The 25,743-nt window shown below is 40.0% G+C and overlaps 1 protein-coding gene across 3 annotated transcripts in view; it reads left to right on the forward strand.

Annotated features, from left to right (window-relative positions):
• The window catches only part of Polr3b (RNA polymerase III subunit B), a 129,698-nt gene that overhangs the window by 89,880 nt on the left and 14,075 nt on the right, over positions 1-25,743 (forward strand). For all 3 annotated transcript variants that reach the window (XM_046429545.2, XM_046429548.1, XM_046429547.2), the window contains exons 24-26: positions 17,202-17,305; positions 17,932-18,098; positions 22,499-22,612. In XM_046429545.2, coding sequence (XP_046285501.1) covers positions 17,202-17,305; positions 17,932-18,098; positions 22,499-22,612 — 385 coding nt within the window. The remainder of the gene's footprint in view (positions 1-17,201; positions 17,306-17,931; positions 18,099-22,498; positions 22,613-25,743) is intronic.

Consider the following 25,743-nt stretch of genomic DNA (forward strand, 5'->3'; position numbering starts at 1 on the left):
GTGGCAGATTTTGAATTTTTGATTTTGAACCCAGGCTGCTTAGATCCACAGTCCCGCCTCTTAACCAACTACCAGTCTGCCCTGAGTGTTCAGCAGCCAGTGTTGTGCCTGCCTCATGATGAACACTGACTGTTACTTGAGGTGATGTCCTGTACTTCTAAATCTTGGTTCATCGTTGCTTATAAGTTAGTATAATACCTTCCTGTTTTTAATAGATCGGTTTGAAAGTAATTGCACATTATGGTCTTGCTGATTTTAACTTTATTTGCCAACCAAGTATATCAAATATTCCAGTTTGGTTAAATAAATCCAGCCTTAGTTGTCATTCTGCCAGTGAAACTATTTCAGACTAAGATACTCTTTCATCCAAAATGATTTTAGTTCAGTTGACAGAAATAAGATTATTTTAGCTTATCAATATTTTTAAGAAAGAATTTGTTCCATCTGTTAATATGAATTTGACATCTCTAGTTCACATAATTTGCTGAGATACTCTGAACACCCTTGGAGTATTTTTTTTTTTTCAATTATTTTGAGGTTCTTGCATTTTCATCTACTGGCCAATGAGAATGAATTCTCTATACTATAACTATTTCTCTTTTCTCTTGGTCTTAACAATTTCCGAAATGTTCTCCTAAGCCATTCTGGGGTAACCAGAGTTTGATTAAAAACCCACTATCTGCAAGAGTTAAGTCTGATTTTTTCTTACAAAATGTTGACACCGGAAGTTTTAGGAGAATGCATACCATGAGAGAATACCCTCCTTCTGAATCAGTTTACAAGCTTCAGGTACCCCAAACTCTCAGTGTTTTTGTTACATTAGAGTATTGTGTGAAAAACTAAAGACTGGCAGGCACATCAGTAATTATCTGCTAGTCCTGATTCCACTGAATTTCTTGAAGGCATAGACAATGTCCTTCTATGTGATTTTTTTTTTTTTTTTTGGAAGACCAATTCTGATAGAGCCTTTCTCATAGCAGCCACTTAATAGATAATTGATAATAACTAAATATCTGAATAAAATGAGTGAATTGAAGATAGGGGAGGTGATGAGCAACAAATTTTTCATTTTCCTTGGCCTTTATCTACATAATATGTGAGTGCCCATGTATGTGCATAGATAGAGCAGTGCTATGAAATGAAAATTACCAGATGAGTGTAAATACAGACCTCTAGGTAAAACGTCAGAAAGTCTTTGTGCTATGGCATTTTTTTCAAACTTGAAGGTTTCTAACTTGTAGTGATCTAAAAGCAGATTTGAGAGGTTTGTTCACTCTTAGGGGGGCTCTGACTTACACATCTCTGTATGAAACCAAGGGAAGTCCCCCCAGGGGCGGTGACCTTTCACTTGTAGTGAGGTGTTTGTCTTGTTACTTTTCCATTTCCAGATGGCTTTTAATCCAAGGGTAAAAACCTCCTGATTAACCCAAATCCTTTGATAGTTCTCTCTCTTACAGCTTCATCAGAGTTATTGAAAGGTTGGGGGAAAAAACAAACAGAAAAATAGGTAGTGTAAGCTTTAACAGGTTAATGGAAGGAATGACATAGGACTCTTTTTTTTCTTTAAAAAAAATATTTTTTAGTTATAGTTGGGCACAATATTTTATTTGTTTATTTTCATGTGGTTCTGAGGATCAAACCCAGCACCTCGCATATGCTAGGCAAGCGATCTACCACTGAGCTACAACCCCAGCCCTGACATAGGACTCTTAACTGAATATAATAAATTTATTTTAAATATAACTTTATCAGATAATAAATGCACATGACTTTAAAAGTTCAAATTGTACCCCAAAAGGGGTTCTTTGCAAAGTACTAACAAATCAGTTCCAACCTCTCCCTCTAATTCAGTCTTTCAGAATCAATTTTCTTTTCATTTACTTTTGTATCTCTAAACAAATGGATGAATATGTATCTGCTTACTATATGTGTCTAATATGTCTTCAACACACAGATATGTTTAAGACGTACATTAAACAGACACATATCATTCATTTGTTTTAGGTGTTAATCCGGCTATCATGCCGGATTAGGAGGACCCAGCACTTTGCTGGGTGAATTGAAGGTAGGGGAGGTGATGAGCAACAGATTGTTAATTTTCCTTGGCCTTTATCTGCATAATAGATGAGTGCCCATGTATGTGCATAGATAGAGCAGTGATATGAAATGAAAATTACCAGATGAGTGTAAACACAGACCTCTAGGTAAAATGTCAGAAAGTCTTTGTGCTGTGGCATTTTTTTTCAAACTTGAAGGTTTCTAACTTGTAGTGATCTGCCCTCTCAGCTTTCACTATCTGCATAGGTTTATCACAGTTATTTAGATTGCATTATTATGGGCTACATAAATAGTGTTCATTCTCAAACTAAGTGATTGAGTGCATTTTCTTTATAGCATTTCTTTCTGAAGCTTATAAGTTTCTGCTTTTTTATTTGCTTAATTTTCTTTATTCCCATTACCATTTTTCTAGACCATCAACAGCCTTTTTTTTTAAATTTATTTTTTAGTTGTAGTTGCACACAATTCCTTTATTTTATTTATTTATTTTTATGTGGTACTGAGGATCGAGCCCAGGTCCCCACACATGTGAGGTGAGCACTATACTGCTGAGCCACAACCCCAGCCCCAGTCAACAGCCTTTTGATATGATTTCCACATTGTTAGTAGTCTGTTAGGATTTGTGTACTCCCCCCTCCCAAAAGATTACCCATATGGAGCCTCCTTTCTTCCTGCTCCAAATTGTGGGAGTTGTTCTCTGAGCCAGAGCTCCTGGCACCTTGTTAAGAACTAGCCAAGGGTGAGCTGGCAGGTTGGACCCTAGAGTCCTCAGGACTGCTGAGCAGAGCTTAGGGTAACCAGGGCCAGGAGCAGCCTTCTTCTCTTATATGCTCTAGAACCATCCAATAAGCACTCTGCGCTTGTTTGCTACTTTTCATGGAAAGTACTGAGATAATGATAGGTCCTGAGATGAAAGTAAATGAAAAATAAGTGGAGGGGGTCAGAAGCATGTGGCAGGAAGAGCGTATGGTGGTTAATGGTTGAAAGTTTAGCTAAAGTGACTGGGAAGTAGTCCTGTTGTGAAAAGATGGGCTTGGAGTGAAGCACTGAGAGGAGTCAGATTGCAGAGCCTCCCTGGCTGAAGAGCGATCGAGCTCAAAGGAAGGCCCCACTCTAGAGTTCACCTGAGTGTTAGAGGACTAGCGGAGAGGCCAGCGTGGCTACAGCAGAGCAAGTGAGCTGTCCTGAGTTGGAGATGAAGCCTTGTAAGTCACTGTGGGAACTTTAGCTTTTACTCTTGAGTGAGAGGGAAGCCTCTAGAAGAATTCGAGGAGATGAAAGAGGGGATCTGACTTCTGGCTATTGTATTGACAAGAGATTGTAGGGGGCCAGCACAGCAGTCATAAAGCTATTGTTATAACTCAGGTGCATGCAGGCATTCAAAGTGGAGAGCCTGACCTTACTGATGGATTGGTGGCTTTGAGTCAGACCTCCTGTTTTACCTGACAGCTCACCTTGTTCTCACAGTGCTTTGCTTGTCTGTGAGCCTTCCCAAGGGTTGGGATGAGGGCTGAGTCAACACTCTTCTTCACACCTCCTCTGCAGATACTTGGGTTTAGTTTTCTCCTTCTGTTTCCTCCACAATTCTTCCCTTCATTCATCCACTTTCAAAGTTGTAGGATTATCTCATGTCCACTGATACCACTTTGCCCATTCTTTCTCATAGAGGTTATTTTAGACCTTAATTCTAACTCTGTTAGTGAGGTTAGAGAGATAAACACTTGTGTTCTATTATTTGGGAATATTCAGCACAAGAATGCTGAGTGTGCTCAATTTTTCTTTTTCTGTAGTTTACAGAAATGATGTTAAAATTATTTGAAGAAAAAGGAGGATTTTTAGAGCTGCCAAACTTTTGGCTTTCTGCAGTTTGGGCTCTTTGATTGATGGATTGATTGACGTGCTGGGGAATGAATCCGGTCCCTTGCCTGGCTCTGCAAGTACTCTTTCACTGAGTGACACCTCCAGCCTTCTTAATCATTTCCAAGATTGAGAATTAACTTTAAAATGTCTAAAACTCGCATCCTAAGAATTACCAAATAAATGCTAACAATCATCCCAAGGGTATTGATCACATTTTTGTCAATTCTTAATTCTCTGAGAATAATGTATCTTTTGTCTGGAATGTTGTTGTAGCTAAGATCTGTCACTTTCATCCTTTCCTTGGTCATTGAAACTAGAGGCATGACAGTGGCAAAAGTCTGTTTGTTTTTTTTTTAATCTTTATAAACATCAAAAATATCAGTGGGTTTGTTAAAAATAATTGTATATGTTATCATTAAATATTCAGAATACTTTGTTGGCTGACTTATAGAAGTATATTTTAGGTTCATCAAAGATAAGAAATATTCTCTATTAACTCCCAAAACATCTAGCACAACATTTTACCTATAGTATGGTATCTGCTCTACATTTTTGGAATAATGTGTTAAGTAAAATACCTTAAATGTTCATTGGTCTTATTGGAAATTGTGTTGACATCCAAAATCATTGCTCTGACAGTGATACTTGCTCTTCCCAATAAATATCAGGAATGGGGGACCTTTCACCTTTTCCAAATTGGCACCAGAAATTCAGCCCCTAAGACTCAGAACTTTTTGTCTTCATCCAATTTGTGCTGCTATAATAGAATATCTAGCTGGGTGATTTATAAAGAACAGAGATTTATTTCCTAAAGTTCTGAAAGCTAGGAAGTACAAAATGGAGGGCCTCACACCTTGTGAAGGCTTTATTATTACATCATCCTCTGGTAGAAGGTGGAGGAGCAAGAGAATATGCTGGCAAGAGACCAAGAGATTGAATTGCAGCCTCAAGTGCTTTTATAATCAGTGTTAATCCATTCATGACCTAACCACCTCCCGTTAGGTCCCACCTCCCAAATCTGTTGCATTGGGAATTAAGTTTCTAGCATGTGCTTCTCCGGGGAACATATGCAAACTGTGGCACTCTTTAACCCTAACTGATCAAACAAGTCGACTAAAACTTTTTCAACCAAAATAGCAAAATGCATATGCCCACACTGAGCACACATGAGAGTCTACCTTCATAGCTCTAGGCAAATTTGTTTACTCATATGTAAGTCACTACCATGGGCTTAGAACTGTGCTGGGCTCTCTTAAGGGATATAAAGAAAATTCAACCCTTCACTAATGCCCCTAGGGAGTTGACTATACCTGAAGCAAAGATAGATATGAAGGATTACATAGTTCAGTACTAAATGATATGGTAAAAACCACTGATGATGGAGAAGTTCAGAGTTTATTGTGGATGAGAATAGCTTCTGAGAGTTGGAAAGGCCTTTTAGAAGTCTAGTCTAGATCCATCTCCCCAGTGTAAGAGTTTTTTATCCTTGGCAGATGGTTTTCTGCTTTCACAGGGCTTGCCAGGGTAGGCCCTTGCTGCTTTTTAGGGCATCGTGTTGTGCAGTGACGCAATTCCAGTGGTTATCTTGAGTTCCAGTGGTTATCTTGAGTTATCTTGAGTTCAAATCACCTTTCTGTGATTTACTCATGTTAGCCTTGCCCTGTCCTATGGGCTGCATTGAAGAAATGTGTTCCCCTTTTCTTCAGTGGTCACCCTCTGTTCTGCATTTAAAGAAAGACTTCAGGTTGAGAAAAAGTGTAGCAAGAGAAGCAAGTTCTTGCAGTCTAACCAGGTGAGTTGTGTTGACCCTTATGCCTTGGTCTCCCTGTCTTTGAAATGGAGACTGTGCTGAGAGGTTGTTGCTGGTTGGTATAATGGTATATGGCATGCAGTGAATATAGGGCCTGGTGGGCAGGCATCAGATAACAAAGGCAAGCTGCTCTTGACTGGTTGGGATTTGGACTTGGAGGGATTTGGCAAAGATAGGAAAGAAACGTGGGTGACAACAGAGAGAACCAGATCAATGGGGCCTGTTGGCTGACTCGTATCTAAAGAGCAAGAAGAAAAAGAGGCCTCAGGAGCTTTGGTTTTAAATTTGGCAGATGACAACCAGTTTCAAAGCAACTTGTGTCTCATTGAACTTGAGATGAGATTAACAGCGTTATTAATTAATTCACCCTTATTGTGCTTTTCCTCTATACCAGCACTGACCCAGCTACTGGAAACACAAGGGTAAGCAAGACTGGCACACACTGTCGGTTCTATGTAGTTCATGATCTCTTGGATAGGAACCAGACAGAAAAGAAGTAAACAAAAACATAAGCACAGCCAGGTGCCGTGGCACATGCCTGTAATCCCAGCAGCTCGGAGGCTGAAGCAGGAGGATTTCAAGTTCAAAGCCAGCCCCAGCAATTTAGCCAGGCCCTGAGCAATTCAGTGAGACCCTGTCTCTAAATAAAATGTAAAAATGGGCTGGGGATGTGGCTCAGTGATTGGATGTCTCTGAGTTCAACCCCCAGTACCAACAAAACTAAATCATAAACACAATAATTTGAAATAGTGGTAAGTGCTTATGTGAAAGTGCTATAAGAGTGACTGGTTTGCGGATGGAGTGTGGACTTCAGTTTGATGCTCAGGAGCCACCTCTTTAAGGAAATGATATTTGAGTTGAGATCTGGAGAATAAAAACGAGTCAGCTAAGCAAAGTCTGGGAGAACTAAGTTCTAGAGAGAGAGAGAACTTTTAAGAGAAGGGCTCTGAGGCGGGAATGAGTTTGGCTTGTTAAAGGAACAAAAATAGACCTGAGGAAGAATACCATATGAGACATGGTAGAAGAAATGGGATAAGGCACACCCCACAGGGCCTCGGAACCAAAAGAAAGGAGTTTGTGCTTTATTCTAAATATGCTGGTGACCAGTAGAACTGTTGGATGGTTAGTGTAAGCATAAGAGAGTGGTTTGGAGGCGGGAGTAAGCAAGGAGGCAGGGAGACCATTGTGGTGGCCTTGGACTAGGCCAGCAGTAGTGGGGAAGTAGAGAGAAGTGACTGGTTGTGGATATACTCAAGATAGAGCCAACAGGACATGCTGATGGCTTGGGTGTCCGGAGAGGTCAAGACAGGATTGAGGACTAGGCTTATGGGCTGAAGAAGCCAGTAATGCTGCTCACCTAGTTCTGAAGACTGAGAAAAGGAAGAGTGTTTCACAATTAGGCAAGAGTAGAGGCAGAGAACCCAAGGCTAAGATTTGAGGTACCTGTTAGACTCCAAATGAAGGTGCTAATAGGCAATTGAATATAGAGTCCAAAACTCCAGGGAGAAATTAGGGCTAGAAAAGAAATATGGGCATCATTTGCATGTTGTATATTCCCAGATTTATAACATTTTACTTTTAGTATACAGATAATTTACAGGCATTTCCATCTGAATTCCATTCTTTCACCTATAAAGTTCAAGTTAGACTCATGATTCCTGTTACAGAAGGAGGAAATGGAGGCCTGGAGAGGAGTGTCACTTACGGGATTCAACCCAGCACCAGCAGAGCCAGGATTTGAATCAGGCTTTTGATTGAGTGTATTTCCCACTCCATTAAAACTGGATAAAGGGGGCTGGGATTGTGGCTCAGCGGTAGAGCGCTCACCTCACACGGGCGGGACCCGGGTTCGATCCTTAGCACCACATAAAAATAAAGGCATTGTGTTGTGTCCATCTACACCTAAAAAAAATAAATATTTAAAAAAAAAACTGGATAAAGCTGGCTCTTTTCTTATTTGTTACCCCATTACCACTTGGCCTCTGGGGTTGCCATGTTCCTGGAAATTTTCCCTCAAAAGAAACATAGCTTGCTTCTGAGACAGCATCCTGACATTTCTTTCTTTCTTTCTTTTTTTAATATTTATCTTTTAGTTGTAGTTGGACACAATACCTTTATTTTATTTATTTATCTTTGGTGCTGAGGATCGAACCCAGGGCCTCGCACATGCTAGGTGAGTGCTCTACCGCTGAGCTACAACCCCAGCCCCATCCTGACATTTCTTGATACTCATTTCTGTGTCTCCTCCTAGAGATGGGCATCTTTTCAAAATTCTCATTCTTTGTGGATAAATAGCTTTGTATCTACCACCAAATCAAAATAAATAATACTCAACACACCTTGTTCCAGAGATGCCTGGAATACATACTCCTGAAAGCTATATTTTTGGACATTCCTTTTCTTCTAAACAACTCATTATGAAACACTGTCCCTGCCCCTTTAATTGGTCCTATGGTCAGGCTTAGCTGTGGTTAAAATTCACAATCTATCAAGAATTTGAGCAGATATAAAAGGTAGTAAATTTTCAAACCCTCGGTTTTGCCCATTCTCCCGATTGTTTTGGCCAGATGTCATAATTAAAGCCAGAAGAGGCAAGGAACTTGGAGGAGGTGTCTCAGACAGCGATTATAGTTGGTTCACATGGAATCCTTGTGTGCAGTGAGCGCTGCTGGCAGGTGTCTGTAAGGAGCCACACAATAACCCATTCGTTGGTGTGGGGCCCACAGGGCAACTGGCTGAGATCTAAAGGAGTTGACTGACTGTTGGCGAGTAAAACATGGATGAAGTGCAGAATGAGTTTATATCACCAGTTTTTCTGTTTGTAATTGTCATGAAATGAGCTAATAAAATTTCAGTGTTGTGAGCTTTCAAAGTGTACACGTCACACTGTAACTTCTGTTTCCATCCAGACACATACCTGACTAAAATCAGTGGTTAGTGAACTTAGTTTTCACCACTGAAATGTAGAATTGTTTGGAAATGCTGTTTGTTTGTTTTTTCCATTTTGTAGCATCACCTGCAAGTTGACACACATCTTTATGAGTATATGTAAAGTTTATTTTGATTTGATGTGTCTATGAATATACTTTCCTCCTCCATGTAGAGCACTGAATTTCTTGTTCCTAGTAACAGGGCTCTGCAGATTGCCTGATAGTTTTTTCTTAAAAGTTTTATATGACAAAAATGTTGTTAGAAATTCTTTTAGTACATGCTCAATGTATAGATTATATTTCTACATCTACTGCCTCAAAAATATCCTTTCCACATTAGAGGAGACTTGAAAATTTAGTTTCACAGACTTGAGCTTCTATCCTGCTCAAGCCTGATCATTAGCACCTAAATGAAACAAATGGGAAGAGGAAGCCACCCTGAAGTAGTTAAATGCTATATGCTTCAAAAGAGCTCATGGAGATTGAAGAGGGTAGAGTGAGTGGTTAAACTGGAACAAGAATTAGCGCTGAGTAGTTGGATATCGACAGCAGTGGCATGAGATAAGCAAGACTAATGTAATTGGTCAGAGAAGGCCACTGCAGAAGTGGAAGTAATTTATCAGTAGCTATTACAGAGGGTGCTGACCCCATAAGCAGCATCACCTTCTGTACCCTCAAAAACAGAGGAGGATCAAGCAGAGTCAAGGGTTGAGGAAGGAGAATGTGTTTATAAGGAAGGTGGCATAACAACGTAAAGACTACACTAGGGCCCAAAAGTAGGCCAGATCTGCTCTGCTGTGCACTTTTTAAAAAAATTTTTCTTTTAGTTGTCAATAGACCTTTATTTTATTTATTTATATGTGGTGCTGAGAATCGAATCCAGGGCCTCGCATGTGCTAGGCAAGGGCTCTACCACGGAACTACTACCCCAGCCCAGCTGTGCACTTTTCAGTTGAGAGAATTCCAATACAGTCCTCTAATGAGACATTCAAAGAATCTTGACGAAGTATAACCCTCCTTTTGGTATTACAAAGTCAGTCATGGGTCTCATCATCAGTAAATCTGCATTGAGTTGGCTCCCCAAAAAGAGCCAAGTCCTCTATCAGGAATCTCTAGAGCAGTTCATCCTTTAGCAGATATGTAAAATAAGGCCATGGTCAAATTATTCAGTAGTAACCTTCTATGTACCGCAATTGTGAATGTGTTATGTGGCTGTTTATAAAGGAAGGGAAGTATAGTTTAGTTCCAGCTAGGGAGAGGCATGGAAGCCTGAAGTTCTGGTCCCCTCTCCAAGCATTCTTGAAGTCTAGGTCCTTGCAGTGATGACTTGTGTGGCTGATGCATGATGGTGCTCCACAGAGGAAGAGGACAGAACATGGGTGTGGTGTGTTCTTCTGTGTTTTCTCTTTGTGTTTTTTTGTGATCACCTTTATAGATAAGAGACATTCACATAGAATGCTGATTGGAATATTTGGAGCTAGACTTTCTATTAAAATAAAAATAACTTCTATTAACCTCTTTAGTGTAGTTATAAATTACATGGAGGGAACTTACCAGGTAAGTGTCTTGTCTTGAGCATTCTTTTCTCTGATGGCTAGTGCATTAGTTAGATTTCTTGCTCCATTTTTTTGTTTTGTTTTGGTCTTTTTGTTTTTTAATCATTTAGCAAAAATTACACTAGCCTAAGGAGTCCCCACATTATGTTTTATTTCAGTGTTCGGGCATGCCAAATTATTATATTCCCAGATTTCCTCTTTCTTCTGCTGCCATTCACAATGAGTAAGGAAAAAGTAGACTCCTTTGATGTGGAGGGAGAGAGAAAAAAAGCAATATATCACTTTCCTGAAAGAACATTTCTCAGTCTCTCATGTGAGAAAGGATTAACACCTCCAGCAGAGGTCCTGTAGCTCACAGAATCAGGCAGCAACACCAAGCAGCATTCCTAAAGAGGAAACACTGTATTTGAGGAAGAGTGTTTGTCCTGGCAAACAGAAGCTTCTTAATAACTGCACATCTGAGATAATGGCATACACTCCTCAGTGTCTCCTCCAGGCCCTGAGGACCAGGCAGCTAGTTTAAATGGACTGAAGCCAGCCTTTGTGTGGAACAGAAGTCCAGTCTTAGAAAGGTAGTTTTTCACTTAATCGTTCAGTGTGTCCATCTATCTTTAAGGATGACACATATGTGGATTAAATGATTTGAAAGATTTATCTTGGATCCTTTCTTTTTCAAAAGAAGTCCCATTATAAAGGTCACTTGCCTCCATTTTGCATTAATAAGTTATTCAGCAACTTGCAAATTAATTTATTATAAGATTTTGATTGAATGTTTCTTAGAAGAAAAGAAAACCCACCCTCTTTCCAACACATCAAAGAATCCTTAAACACTGGCTATAGAGAGGCTGCAGGAAGTTAGAAAATGCACATTCATGTGTGCCAGAAAAGCTAAGAAGAAAGTTTATTTATTAAACAAGGTCTGGTTAAAAATTAGTTTTGTCAGAGCTTTTTTTTAAATTTTTTTTCTATATTTTGCTTTTAAAACAGAGAGTGAAAAGATCCTGATTTAAAGTAGTAATAATAACAGCACCTTGTACTCATGTAGTACTTGAGACTGTCTAAAATCCTCTCTGCAAGTCTGAGGCTTCAAACAGTCTGGATATCTTTGGCTCCCTCCTCCGCTTGATCCTGCTTGAATGGAAGTTTCTAAGTGGGAGGGGAGAAGGGCCCGACAGGGCTAACAGTGTGAGCCCCAAGATAAGGTACATGATGCCCAATGATCCTTTAGAGTTTGAATTGAAAAAGAAATTCCAGGAGCTCTCACTTTTGTGTTAGGAAGTTGGAATTATTTTGCACACATAGATGCCTTATTGTAAGAAGATTTTATTAATTTGCTTTTTAAGAACAAATTTTGATCTTTGATAGCTAGCCTGTAACCCTCTGACCTTTCAGTAAATATCCAACTAAAGCTTTGAAATTAGGGTATTTAGTGTTTTATGGCCCAGAATAAAAATCTCCAATTCTGTTTCCAAATAGTGTAGCCTCAACACATTTTATTAAGCTCTTGACACATTCAGCCGTGTGTATTTTGTAAAGTTCCTATGGCTATTGTTTTACAATAGCTGCATCCAGAAGCATTGTAAGGGTTTCAATTAATCAGCCTTTTGTGTGCCTCAGACTATGCAAATTTATCACATCAAACCATTCAACTGCTCATGGGAAAGCCATGTAAAAACTGTATTGTCTTCTAGCGCCTCCTCTCATTTAGAGTGATGTTTTAATAAGAAAGCTAATCAAGTTTTCTTATGCATTATTTATCTGTTAACATGTAAGGAAGAGCTGAATTAAAATTATGTCAACTGGGATATGGCAAGTGATATGATAGATCTGGAAGTGATTCAACAGCAGAACAAGCTACAGTTTTTGTCTACCCCTTTCCCTTTATTTAAGGTGGTCGTGTGAAAAATAGAAGGTTAATGCAGTAACTAGAAAGAGGGAAGGGAAGAAAGGAGTAACCACCTGTGTTAGCCTTCACATTTTGATCTAGATATTTCCATTTCTGAATGTTTTAAGGCCCACAGAGATGAGTTTATTCAAAGCAAAACGTTTCTTATTTAATAGGAACAATCTTGAAAACCGCCTGTCCACTTCTTTGGCCCTATTTAGGGCCGTATTTATTGTAGTAAGCTATTTTCCAGTAGAAAGCCCCAGCCCCAGCCCCTGTGAAGCTCTGATGTTATTAGGAAGCAACGTTCTAATAAAGATAAAGAGCCTGAACTTGGGGAGACTAGCGCTTCTTTTCGCTTCTTTAGCCAAAGTTAGTGCAAGTGATCCTGCACCATCTATTCATTAGGTTGTTCTCCTTGCCTTTGCTAGCATGCTTCCTGCTGAGAGTAATTTTGTTTCTTATATAATAATAATTCCTGTATTTAAATGGAGCCTTTCTCAAAGGACCAGTAAAGTACCTCTCAGACATTAGCTCATCTGTGCTTCTAACACAATTGCCTTAAGAGGTAGTTGATAATTATTCCCATTAGAAAGACCAAACTCCTAAGGTCCCCAACTCAGAATATCTGTTGAACAGCAGAGTCAGATTAAAGTCACTTGATTCCTTGCTATTCCACTCTCCCTTGGTCTGAGGGCCAAGGAGTAATCATCTCTACAGATGGCATTTCCCCACATTTATAGACTTGATCAACACTGGGTTATTAGGAGGCAGAAGAGCATACACTCCTTACCAAATACTAGCTCTCTTCTTGCACTGTGACTCTACAGAAAAGTCAGAGCATCTTTTCATCTTTTGTTCAGCACAGAGCATGTTCAACTGTGCAGAGTACATGGACTTATATGACAGTTAAGTTTATCTACCAGAAGTAAAAGCAGGTGATTTAGGTGTTTCTTGGTGGTTTCAGTAGACCTTTCTGCCAGATGTGCTCTGTATTACTTAGCACATTTGAATGCAGCAAGGAGAATTGTATAAATGTGCTAGTTTGAAATATTCCACTTGAATAGTCAGCATAGGCTACCTCTGCCTATCTGATTTTGAAGTCCTAAACCTCTTCCAGTTCCCACCTCCTCATAGTACTTGTGGCACTGCATCTGCTTAGTAATGGCTAACCTGTCCATCAGCAGTTACACATTGAAGTCACATCAGAGACAGCTCCTTTTTTTATTTTTATTTTTTAGTTGTAGATGGACACAATATCTTTATTTTTATTTATTTATTTTTATATGGTGCTGAGGATTGAACCCAGGGCCTCACGTATGTGAGGCAAGTGCCCTACCACTGAGCTACAACCCCAGCCCCAGAAACAGCTCTTAAATTAAGGATGTCATTACCATTGTCTTCTCTAGTTGTTTGTTGTTCACTTTCCTCTATTGATAAGGTTCTGGAGTGCTTTAATTTTTTCTAACATTTTTCTTCTTAGGTTCTCATCTATTCAAATTAAGGTAGTCCATTACACAGATTCAATAACTAAAATTAATGTTAGAAGAGCCAAAAATGACTTGAATAATTTTGTTACTATTTATAATTGGAAATACTTTTTTAAGAAAATCAAATTATTCTTAAGGCCACTAAAGTCAATTTCTGTGTCACTCTGTGAAGCCACAGAGATGGAAATAGAAAACTGGTGTAGGATCCTGCAGTGTCTGGGGCATAGCACAGTACTGTGACTCTGGGTCTTGACTGGGTTGACACCCACTTATAGCCTCTTCAGAATTCCTACTTTCTTCCTTTTAACAACTTGAAATTAAGGTCAGTGATGATGGAATAATGTTCTGATGACTGGGTATCTGTAGTACCCTTTTTCTCTAACATTGTGAGATTTGGTTTTCTTTTTTATTTGGTTTTTGCATTTGTTAGACGTCTTGAAGATCTGTCTGTGGTCTGATTTCCAGTAGGTCCCAGTAAGTGCACTAAATGTCCTCGGCATGTTGACTGGTGTATTTGCCTTTTACTGCCAGGAGGTTGTGCTATAAACAATAGGGTTGAGACACAGCATGAACCAGGGGATGAAATTTTATTTTAAAATCTGAAATGCTGTGTAAGCATTTAAAGTATGAATTGGTAATTGTCTCACAACAGCTTCCATTAGATATGGTTTATTTGTAGTCCATCCTCTTTTCAGGAATCCAGGGGAGTGTTAACACACTGAAGCGTACCGCATATCATTTACATTTTTAGGCCAGTACTGAAGGAAAGTGACCATAACTTTTAAGCATTCTTAATACTGGAATGGATTTTATGCCTGTGTCCCTGGAGAAAACAGAATTTTAATTTTCCATTGGAAAGTAAGAAACTTCCCCACTTTAAGGACTCAAGTACTTCTGACTCAGAGAAATATCCTTAAAAAAAAAGTCTGATTCTAAGGTTGAGAAGTCTCTTTTTGCCCCTAATGAATTCAGCAAAATGCAAACTTTTAAAAATCATCTGTCTAATTTGAGATTCGAGATTGTCAAATTCTGTCTAAATATTTTGTTTTAACTTCTAAGCTCATTATGGCCTCTTTGTGTTAACTCGTATTAAAATCTGTCAGCTATGACTGGTCTCATAAGCACAGTCAGCGGACCAGAATAAGTTAATTATTTACTTGTGTCACTAATGCTCTTCATCTAATGAAATGCACAGCTGTGTTAGATCTGCAGTTGGATGTGTAGCTCCCATTGTCCCCCAAGTCAGCAGAGGGTAGAAGCCGCAGTGATGGAGAGCCCTCAGTTCTTTCTGCTGTTCGGGCTTTCTGTGTCGATTTCATGGATCTTTTATCATTCACTTTCACACAAAACAAACAACACAGGCTGTCTGCTATGGGAACCATCTTGGCATATAAAAGGGTTTTCAGAGCCTAAAGTAATTTTAAGTTAGCGAAGATTTAATTTTTGGCTTACAGGTGCCCTTGGTTCAGATACAGCCAAAGCAGTTCCTACAAGGGAATGGAAGAATCGGAAAGCTACTTATGTTGTTTTTTGTTTTGTTTTGTTTTTATCAAAATGTCAGAAGAGGGCAGATAAGAAAAAAACTTATCAAAAAGGAGACTGTGTACTAAATATTAATCAAGTTTCAAGGAAAGTTATTAAATATTGTGAGTATTATTTTTGTTTTAGTAACATAACGGAAGTTAAATTTCCTTGGTTAAATGTGACAACTAAAACTGAAAATACAAAGTGCAAGTCATCTCTCTATCCCGCCCCCCCCCCCGCCATCTGAGTATGTCATGCTTCCATGGTCATTTTTGTAACTTCTATCCCTCACTCCTCACCTTCTCCTGTGGGAGGGTGAGAGGCCTGGTCTGCATCCTGAGCAGACCCTGCACCCCTGTGAAGCTCTGCCAAGGGTGGCTCGTTTTGCTTTCAAGGATATAGTTGAACCCTCCATCCCCTCACCAGCCAAAATGTCATTCTTAGCCAGGCGTCCCAGAATCAGTCCCTTTAGGAATTGCCGTTTTTAACATTTTGTTCACTCCTATACAATGTTGTTGTCGGTGTACCTAGATTTACAATTTGATCTCTTTCAAAGCAAATTTCCCAGTAGCCCTAGGGTTTTGTCAGATAATTTCAGTGTGGGTAAGATGGATTTTTAGAGGAAAGAAAAGAGGGTCACACACTCTGCTTGATTTAAGTTCTAACACATTGTAGTAGAATTTGAAATAAAGTGAACTGAATGACTGCTTCTGTTCTTGTAGGAAAGCATACGTTCTTTATAATAAACAAAACCATTTCAACCAAAATGCCAATTAAAATAACTCTGTGCTCTAGAATTAAGCTCCTCAGACCTAATTACATCTTGTTGGCAGCCTCTAGAAATTGGAGTATTAATAACTAATATGAAATAAGTAGATGGCATGAATGGCCATCTTTTTCCCGTAGACTTTAGCTCTTCACAACTATAACAAATCACAAAAATTTTATTTTAAAGTAGTTTGAAAGGCTCAGTGGTACAGTACTTGCCCAGCATGCCTGCACAAGACCCTGGGTTTGATCCCCAGTACTGCAAAAATAATAATAAAGTAGTTTGAATAGTTATATAGAAGCTGAAGTGAGGAATGAAAAAATAAGAACAGTTTTTCAATAGGTGCAAATGGTTGATAACTCTGCACCTATTGATATTGATATAAGATAAAATTCTTTTTCCCCCTGTTATGAGAACTTTTTTTTCTTAATTCAGTGCCATTGTAGACTAGTTTTCCAATTCTAAATTATGTGATTGTGGGTAAAAATCTAAATTCTATTTTTTCTCCTCCTCTCACGAAAAAGAAATTCCAAGAATTAAAAACAACAAAGTCCCCTATAACTTTAGAGCAATAATAAGGGAGTAATAAATCACAATTAATTTAAGATAACATCAGTCATTTGCAGAGAATTGTTAGGTTTTTTTGTTTTGTTCTGTTTTCATTCTTAGAATTCCATTTCTGATTCTAACATTTTTCTCCAAGAATGATTTGGCATTTAATTTTCTTGTTTATCTTTACAAGTTCAAAGATTGCTTTTTTAACATGCTGTAAACTATAGGAATTAAAATTCCTTCAGGCAATATAGGCTCAGCCAGGGAAGCCCTGGCAAGAATCAGCCAACCAGCCAGTTCTGTGAATATCAGCCAGTTTTTTAAAACTGTATTTTACATGCCCCTCTTGTTCAATCAGTTCTGTGTTGGATTCCTGTAATTTGGGTGCAGAATCTCACAGATCACAGCCTAACTGGCAAGGAGCAAGATTGTTGCCGACTTAAAGCTTCGGGGACTTCGGCTCAGGTCCCAGGGAATTGCTGCTCTTTGGTCTTCGTGGCACAGGAGGGTGGGCAAGCAGCCTGACAGCATCATTGCGTATCACGCTAGCAGGACAGTCCACAGGCTGTAGTTCTTTTCTGCAAGGAGAGTCATTTTTGACTGTCTAACAGGATTGTTGGAAATTGCTTTTGTTATTCTTGATAGAGACGATAGGGCAAATTTTAAAGCAGTAGAAATAGAGATAGCAGCAGGAAGATCCCAATTAAGTACTGTATTCTTCTTTCTGCCAGTTTGCTTTATGTTGCATGAAATCTTCTCTCCCCCAGGTGTTTGTGGTTTGATCGTCCCCCAGGAGGATATGCCATTTTGTGATTCTGGCATCTGTCCGGACATCATAATGAACCCACATGGCTTCCCATCGAGAATGACGGTCAGTTACCTTTAGGCTTTTGAGAGGCACAGCTTTTAAGGAAGAAAGCAGGCAGTTAGTTTAGTTGTAGTAAGTGGAGGTGATGAGACCCTGAAACTGAATTTTAAAAAGATTCCTTTGACCCCCTGCTGGATAAACAAGCTCCTAGTCCCTGGCAGTTCTGGGCCACTCTCTTCTACAGAGAAAAGGGAGCTCACTTGCACAACTGGAGTCTTCTGAGTGAGGTACTTATTAGCCTTCTGCAGAGAGCCCCTTACACCAAACCTATGTGAGTCTCCCTTTCAAGGCCACTTGGCTGTTCTCCTGGCTCCCCCTCTTACTGGCCGATGGCATTGGACAAGTCACTTTATTCCTTTACTTCAGTTTCCTCATCTGGAAACTGAGGGGATAATGTTACCTAACTTGTAAGGTGTTTGAGATGTAGAGAATTACACCATACATGTCAAGCTGTTTCAGTAGAATGTGTCACACAGCAAGAGATCAATGAATACTGCTGCTGTTAATTTATCACTGTTATTAATTGTGGTAGTCCCATATCCTGTTGGGAGAATAAGCCAGAGATAAATAAGCAAAGAGAATTCCTGTACCACAGGGAGGTACTTACTTAATTTGTTCACATCCCACAGGTGGGAAAGTTAATTGAGCTGCTGGCCGGCAAGGCAGGTGTGTTAGATGGCAGGTTCCACTACGGTACTGCATTCGGAGGAAGTAAAGTGAAGGATGTATGTGAGGACCTCGTTCGCCATGGTTATAACTACTTAGGGAAGGACTATGTCACATCTGGCATCACAGGGTGAGTATGCTGTTGAGCCATTTTCAAAAAAAAGGAATGGTTGTATTAGAATAGAAGGTTAAGGGCCCTTAAGGTGTATTCTGTCAGTATACCTTAAAGAGTGTGCTTTGAAACTGGGCATGATGGTGCATGCCTACAGTCCCACCTACTCAGGAGACTGGGATGGGAGGATCACTGAAGCCGCAGAATTTGAGTCCAACCTAGGCAACAGAGCAAGACCCCATCTCAAAGAAAGAAGTATGATTTAAGGTTTAAAGAATAAAACTTTACTGTTTCAAGAACTCTGATATAAGAAAATGAAAATTTAGGCCTCTCAGTGTCACCAGTTGCTGTGTGTGCGCGGAGGAGGACTGAGCTAGCTCGCAATAAACACCTCTTTGCTGCTTAAAGAAAATGAAAATTTAGAAAACTGATAAATTGAAGAGGGCTATTGGAATGGTTATAATTTTAAAAGTAGAAAAGATTTAATTTAACAAAACATGAAACACTTCAATCGTATATAATACAGAGGGTTTCCCTTAACTGTTGGACTTACTCTACATTTATTTAACTATCAGACAATTAGTACTTTGATATGTGGCCTGAGGTCTAAAGTTGTGTTAAACATTTAATATGCGTTTGGCATCAAATGCATAAAAGTAAACAAAATTCCATTGTGTATATATGCCACATTTCTTTATCCATTGGCATCAAATGTATAAAAGTAAACAAAATAGACATGGTCCCTTTGCTTGAGACCTGACCATTTAAATTTGTTATTAGACATTTAAAAATACACAAACGGCAACTTCTCAGCGGGGCCAAATATGACTGCCGCCCCTTGCTGTCATATCGTCCTTCATTGCCCTCTGTAGCACTCATCATTATGATGTGTACCATGTAATGATGCTCCTTGGTGCTGTTGTCTGACTCCCCATTTGAAAGGCACCCACCTTGAGAGCAAGACTGGGCTCTTGGTCTCTTTAGTATTCTAGTTCCCATGCTAGCACAGGGTCTGACACACAGCAGGTGCTCTAGAGGTGCTTGTTTTTTTTTTCTTTTTGTTTTTTAATTGATTTTTAAAAAAATAAATGACAGCAGAATGCAGTACAATTCTTATTACACATATAGAGCACAATTTTTCATATCTCTGGTTGTATATAAAGTATGTTGACACCAATTGATGTCTTCATACATGTACTTTGGATAATGATGTCCATCACATTCCACCCTCATTGCTAATCCCCTGCCCTCTCCGTTTCCCTCCTACCCCTCTACCCGATCGATCTAGAGTTCGTCTATTCCTCCCATGTTCCCCCTCCCTACCCCACTATGAATCAGCCTCCTTATATCAGAGAAAACGTTCGGCATTTGGTTTTGGGGGATTGACTAACTTCACTTAGCATTATCTTCTCCAACGCCATTCATTTACCTGCAAATGCCATGAGTATATTCTCTTTTATTGCTGAGTAAAATTCCATTGTGTATATATGCCACATTTTTTTTTATCCATTTATCTTAGAGGTGCTTGTTAAATGAAGAAATGCAAAGAAGTAGATCCACCCAAAAATAGGTCTCTCCAAAATGAAGACAAAGGAGAGATTAGAAGATGCCTATGAGCAGGCGAATATTTGAGATAAGACAGATATTTTAAGCTGAGATGAGGAGGATAGGCCACTTGGAAAGTTTGATACAGAGGAAAAAATATGTTCAGCATCTTTCCAGAGAAAGAAATTAGTAAGTTCTGAGAACTGGAAGAGAGCAGCTAGCTTCCATGTGAGGGGGCTAAGTAGGTTGGAGAGGGCAAAGGCCAGCTCACCCAGCAAGGGCTCTCCCTGTCAACTGGTGAGAAACAGGTCCTTACAGTTGTTTTGACTCACAGTGGGTTTTAAAGGATCAAATCAGTTGCTTAAATTAAGATACAGTTAGGTATCTTGTGCCAGCTCAAATCCAGGGACACAGTGCTTATACTGTTGTTCCAAGGTTGTGAGCTCCTTGGGGGCAGGTGTAGCTTGGCTGGAAGCACAGGAGGACAGAGCCTAATTGCAGGGTGCAGAGACTCTCCAGATATCATGAACATGACCACATCCTTGGCTGTTAAAAATATGGAGTGCTTTTTAAAATGGTCTGTCCAGTAACAGTAGGGATTTCTTTAGGTGCCTCCTCCTCAAACATTAGAGAAAATCACATTTCAGGAAAAGACCAATAGTCCATTTCAAAAATGGTTCAGTAAAATATCTAAAGGTCCTTATCAAAACACAGTTGTCTTTGATAAACCAATCATCTTAGGCTCCACCCAGAAATAATGCAGGTGTTGACCAGAAAGTATACAAAACCGCAGGACCAATTTGGTGGAGCTTCTTGATTGTATATCAGTAACTATACTGACAGATCTGGGTGGTCATATCCTGTGTGCTCGGGCAGCTTCAGTCTATGTCCCTAGCCACACTGCCTCCCAGTCACCCCCAGCCAGAGTTTTCATTTCTTTGCTATTTATCTCCATGGCAGAGTATTTTTGTTTGTTTTTGCTTTTCTTGTGTGGTGCTGGGGATGGAATCCAATGCTTTGTGCATGTTACACAGGCACTGTGCTACTAAGCTGCACCCCAGCCCTCCATAGCAAAGTTTGAGAAGTACTGTTTAGCCTTTTAGTTCAAAATATATATCCTGTGTTTATTGTTGAACATAGTGAGGTGGAAAAATTATTTGTTTATTCTGTTGATAATGCAGTTGCATGGAGCTCCATAAATTCTATGCTGAGCAGCCACGTTACTGAGGATTAGAATCAGTCATTAGAAGTAACCTTTGGCTGACCTTGTTTTATAACCAAGAAAACAGAGAAGTCCTCCTGTTTCTGTGCAACAGACCTGGGACAGGAACAGGGTCTCTGAATTCCCTCACCATTGCACCTTCCACTGCATTGTGTGACCCCCAGAGTCTGGTGGGGCTTAAGCCAGCAGAGTGACTTGATGGCTCCTCAAGCCTTTGCTATTGGCGCCAAGGTATTGGTAGTACTCCACTTGGGCATCGCTGAGTATGTGAAGTTGCCTCACTGCTGAGTCTGGGGCTTACTTTGCTCTTCTCAGTTAAGATCCCACTGTGGCTCAAAATGTATTTGTGTGTGTTTCGAGGTAGGCTGGTGAGGCAGGCAAGCTCTGAATGTGAATCCATACTACACCACTCACTAGCTGCGTCTTCTCCTCTCAGATCCTCCTCTCAGACATCTGGAGATTCTCTGCACCCTGGCTTTATTGCTTCATCTTCAGAATAGGTGTGACAATACTCCTTAGATAGTTGTGTGGATTGTGTGGCAGGTAATAGGTGCTTTCTTTCCTTTGAGGAAGGATGTCGCAAATGCTTCAAAGGCATCAATGCCTTAGTTTTTCTTGTTCTAGATTAAAAACAAAAGTTTTTTTTTTGTCAAAGTATGTGTATGTTCATTCTTTTTTTTCAACTCTTACTGCAGTTTTTCTAAAGATTCATTAAATAAGTTATATGACATTTATTGAGCACCTGTACTAGACTATCAGAGGTGCTGGAGCCACAGTGGCAAAGGAGACAGAGAGCTCATCCTTGCAGTTTACTTCTTGTAGGGAAGACAGGCAATAACCAAAGAAGTTATTAAAAATACTATAGTAGCAAAAGGTGAAAGTGCACTACATGTAGAGACAGCTGGGTGGGTGGCAGTGCTGCAGGGGAAGTAAAACTCTCCTTTGGGAAAGGTGATCAGGGAAAGGCTCTCTGAGGTGGTGTGCTGTTGACAGAGTCAACGACCTGATGGGAGAATGTTTCAGGCCAAGAAAACAATACATGCAAAGGCCCTGAGACATGGACAGCATTTTGCATTTGAGGAATAAAGAGGTCAGCATTGTTGGAGAATGAGCCATGAGAGAATAGAAAATGAATTTGAGGCAGGCAGGTGCTGGATTATGTTTGCTCTTCTGGCTATTATATAGAATCTTGGCAATATTGATTCTTAGTGTGATGAGAAATGATATGGGAAGTTTAGAGCAAAATATCTCTTTTGTGATTTACATTTTAGAGGGACTCACCCCTGTTTATTATGTGAAGAATAGATTGTCAGGGTATAAAAGTGAAAATAGGGAGAATCATGAGATGGGTTGTGGTAGTCCAGGCAAGAAAGGGCAGTGAGAGGAGAAAATCTGCACACAGCTTCATAACCTCTTTAGCTGCTTTTTGGTATGAAGGATTGAACCCAGGGGCAGTTAACCACTGAGCCACATCCCCAGCTCTTTTTATTTTTTATTTTTTGAGACAGGATCTTGCTAAGTACTGTCTTTGAATTTGTGATCCTTCTGCCTTAACCACCTTAGCCACTTGGGCTGCAGGGATTACAGGTACACACCACCATGCCCAGTCCAAACCTAGTTCCTTAACCCCAAACTCTGACTTTTCTTTCAGAGAGCCTTTGGAAGCTTACATCTATTTCGGTCCTGTGTACTATCAGAAACTGAAACACATGGTGCTGGATAAAATGCATGCCCGGGCCCGGGGACCACGAGCCGTCCTTACCAGGTAAGAGAGAAGCACTTACAAAAAGAGTTTATTATGCAAGTCAAAACAGTCTTGCATTTTCTCGATAAGGCAAAAAGTAGACTCATGGAAATTTCTGTTTTCTTGAAATGTCAAAATGTAGGGTATGGGCTTAATAAAAATCATACATACTACCAACATGAAAAAGCAGCTGATCAAAAAACATTTCACAGGCTCAAGAGCAAAGCCACTGAAGTCTTGCCACCGTCTCCTAATACAACCATTTACTGTGTACCACTTTAAATGTGGTCCTTTTCAGAAATTATATATATTAGAAGGTAAGAACATATATACCCACACATATCAGTATACCTGTGTGCACCCATATGAATACAGAAAACACATACATACATTAGTTGGTAGCCCAAATCACAACGTACTTTAAAAAAAAAAAATTATGTCGTTAGAGCTTAAGTACTTATATTTGCATACTTATTTGAATTAGTTTGAGGTCCATGCTTGCCCCAAGGCACCCTCAGTATCAAGCAAAATGTCTGTGTTTGGGTGATTGGGTAAATTTATTGTGAAAGAGAATTGTGACCACAGTTGGCTTTCTGTATCCACAGGTGTAAATTCACAGATTCAACCAACCACAGATCAAAAATTTCGAGGAAGGGGTGGGGGGTGTAGCTCTGTGATAGAGCACTTACTTGCCTAGCGTGCTGCGTTAGGCAGCTTCTGATCACTGAGCCAGAAATACCTGACAGGAACTACTCAGAGGAGGAAAAGTTTACTTTGGGTGCATAGTTGCAGAGAATCAAGTTCATGGTCAGCTAGTTCCTTTGCTCTGGGCCTGCGATGAGGCAAAACATCATGGCAGAGGGTGTGTCAGAGAAAAGCTGCTCAACTCTTGGCAGCCAGGTAGCAGGGATATAGAGACTTGCAGCATAAGCCAGGGACAAAATATAGTTCCTAAGGTCATATCCCTGTGACCTGCTTCCTCCAGCTACACCCCATCTGTTTATACTTACCACCCAGTAGTCCATTCAGGTTATTAATCTTCAAATGGATTAATCCACTGATGAGGTTCCAGCTCTCATTATTGCTTAAAACCCCTACCTCTGAATCTTGCTGCATTGGGGATCATGCTTTCAAAATATGATTTTCAGGGGATACTCCAGATCTAGACCATGACATCTAGCATGTGTGAAGCCCTGGGTTCAATCCCTGGACTGCAAAAAAGAAAAAAGAAAAAAAATTTTTTGAGGGAAAAAATTGTGTCTGTGCTGAACATGAACAGACTTTTTCTTGTCCTTATTCTCTAATCAATATAGTATAGCACCTGTTTACATATCTTGCATTCTACTAGTATTATAAGTAACATACAGAGACTGTAAAATGTGCTGCGTGACGACATTTCGGTCAATGATGGACCACGTGTACAGTGGTGGTCCCTTAAGATTATAATGGACATGGAAAATTCCTATTGTCCAGTGACATTGTAGCCATGGTAACATTGTAGCTCAGCACGTACTCACATGTTTGTGGTGATGCTGATGTAAACCAGCCTGTGCTGCTGGTCCTGTAAAAGCATTGCACTGAACACTTACATAGAATGCACAATTCCTGATAGTGATAAGAGACAACTATGTAACTGCTTTACATATGCTCTATGCTCTTACCATTACTTTAGAGTGTACTCCTTCTTCTCATAAAATAAATGTACCGTAAAGCATGTATACATGTATGCCATGTATGCCACTAGCAGCAGCTGTGGACTTCTTGTGTTTACTGGGTCTGTGGACTGCATCATTTCTCTTGTGCCATATTTAGTCCTGTGTTTGTTCTTCACTTCGAGGAGGAGGAGGGGGAGGGGGAGGGGGAGGGGGAGGGGGAGGAGGAGGGGGGGGGAGGAGGAGGAGGAGGAGGAGGAGGAAGAGGAAGAGGAGGGAGCTATACTATGTATACACATGCATACACACCCCGTAAGCCTAGATGTGTAATAAGGATAAGTGTACTCTATGATGTTCGTACAACAATGGGATCCCCTGACATTGCATTTCCCAGACCTGTACCCTGTACCCCATTGTTGAGCCCTGCATGACTGTATGTGAAAGGTGTGTATAGGTATTATGCAGACATGCCATTTTATAGAAAGGATTTGCCTGTCTGTGGATTTTGTTATCCACAGGGGTCCTAGAACCAGTCCCCTGCAAATTCAAGGAATAACTTTGGTAAGCTAAGTATCACATCTTCTTAGGACCATTTTTTCCACCTGGAGAAACTTTGTCTAGAGAGTGGTTCTCAGCTGAGCTATTTTGCCCCCCACCTCCAACCCCTGGGAATATTTGATGATGTCTAGAGATGTTTTTGGTTGTCACAAGTTGGGAATAGGGAGGGAGGTACTGGTATCTAGTGTGTAGAGACCAGGGATGCTATTAAATGTCCTACAGTGCATGAGACACCCCACAACAAAGAGCTCCCAGCTCAGAATATTAGTAGTGTGGGTGGGAGGAACCAGATGGTAGATGTGATGTGGTCTCATCTTCACATCAGCTTGGACAGTGTCTCAGCTTTTATTTTTCTCATATACAAAGTGGAGGTGATTATACCTATGTCACAGAGTACTGGTATATACAGCAAGTATATAGCACAAACTGTAGAAGATGCTCAGTAAAAACCTGGTCCCCTTCCTACTGGCATTGAGCATTATTTGGATGGTATGTGTAGAAAGAGGAAAAATGGTGCTATTAGTGTTTTTGGTTTTGTTTTTTTCCCAACCAAGAAAGAAACATAGGTGATTTAATCCCTTGAGCTTCAAACTGAACAAATGCACATGTCTGTTGAAATGATAGGCATACATGTGCTTAAAATTGCGGAAAATAGAAGAGAGGTTGACATTATCAAGGTAGTAATCGCCATGGTGATGGGACTCTGTAGATGTCAGTGTGTTTCTCCCTTAAATTCTGATCCCTCGTAGACTTCCATATTAGTTACATCTAACAACTATTTCAAAGTAACATAACTGTTAAAGCAGTTATTTCTCTGTTTTGCTCTGTTGTATGAAAGAAGTTACTGCTTTGGATTACACATGAAGACTCCAGAGGGCAGGGTCTGTGGTCAGTTATCTCAGAGGTTAAACTACAAGTAGAAGGAGCACCTCCTAGGGGTGG

The sequence above is a fragment of the Marmota monax genome, unplaced genomic scaffold, assembly GCF_021218885.2.
Source record: "Marmota monax isolate L192 unplaced genomic scaffold, Marmota_monax_Labrador192_F-V1.1 WCK01_AAM20220418_F8-fsc00051, whole genome shotgun sequence".
Lineage (NCBI taxonomy): Eukaryota > Metazoa > Chordata > Mammalia > Rodentia > Sciuridae > Marmota > Marmota monax.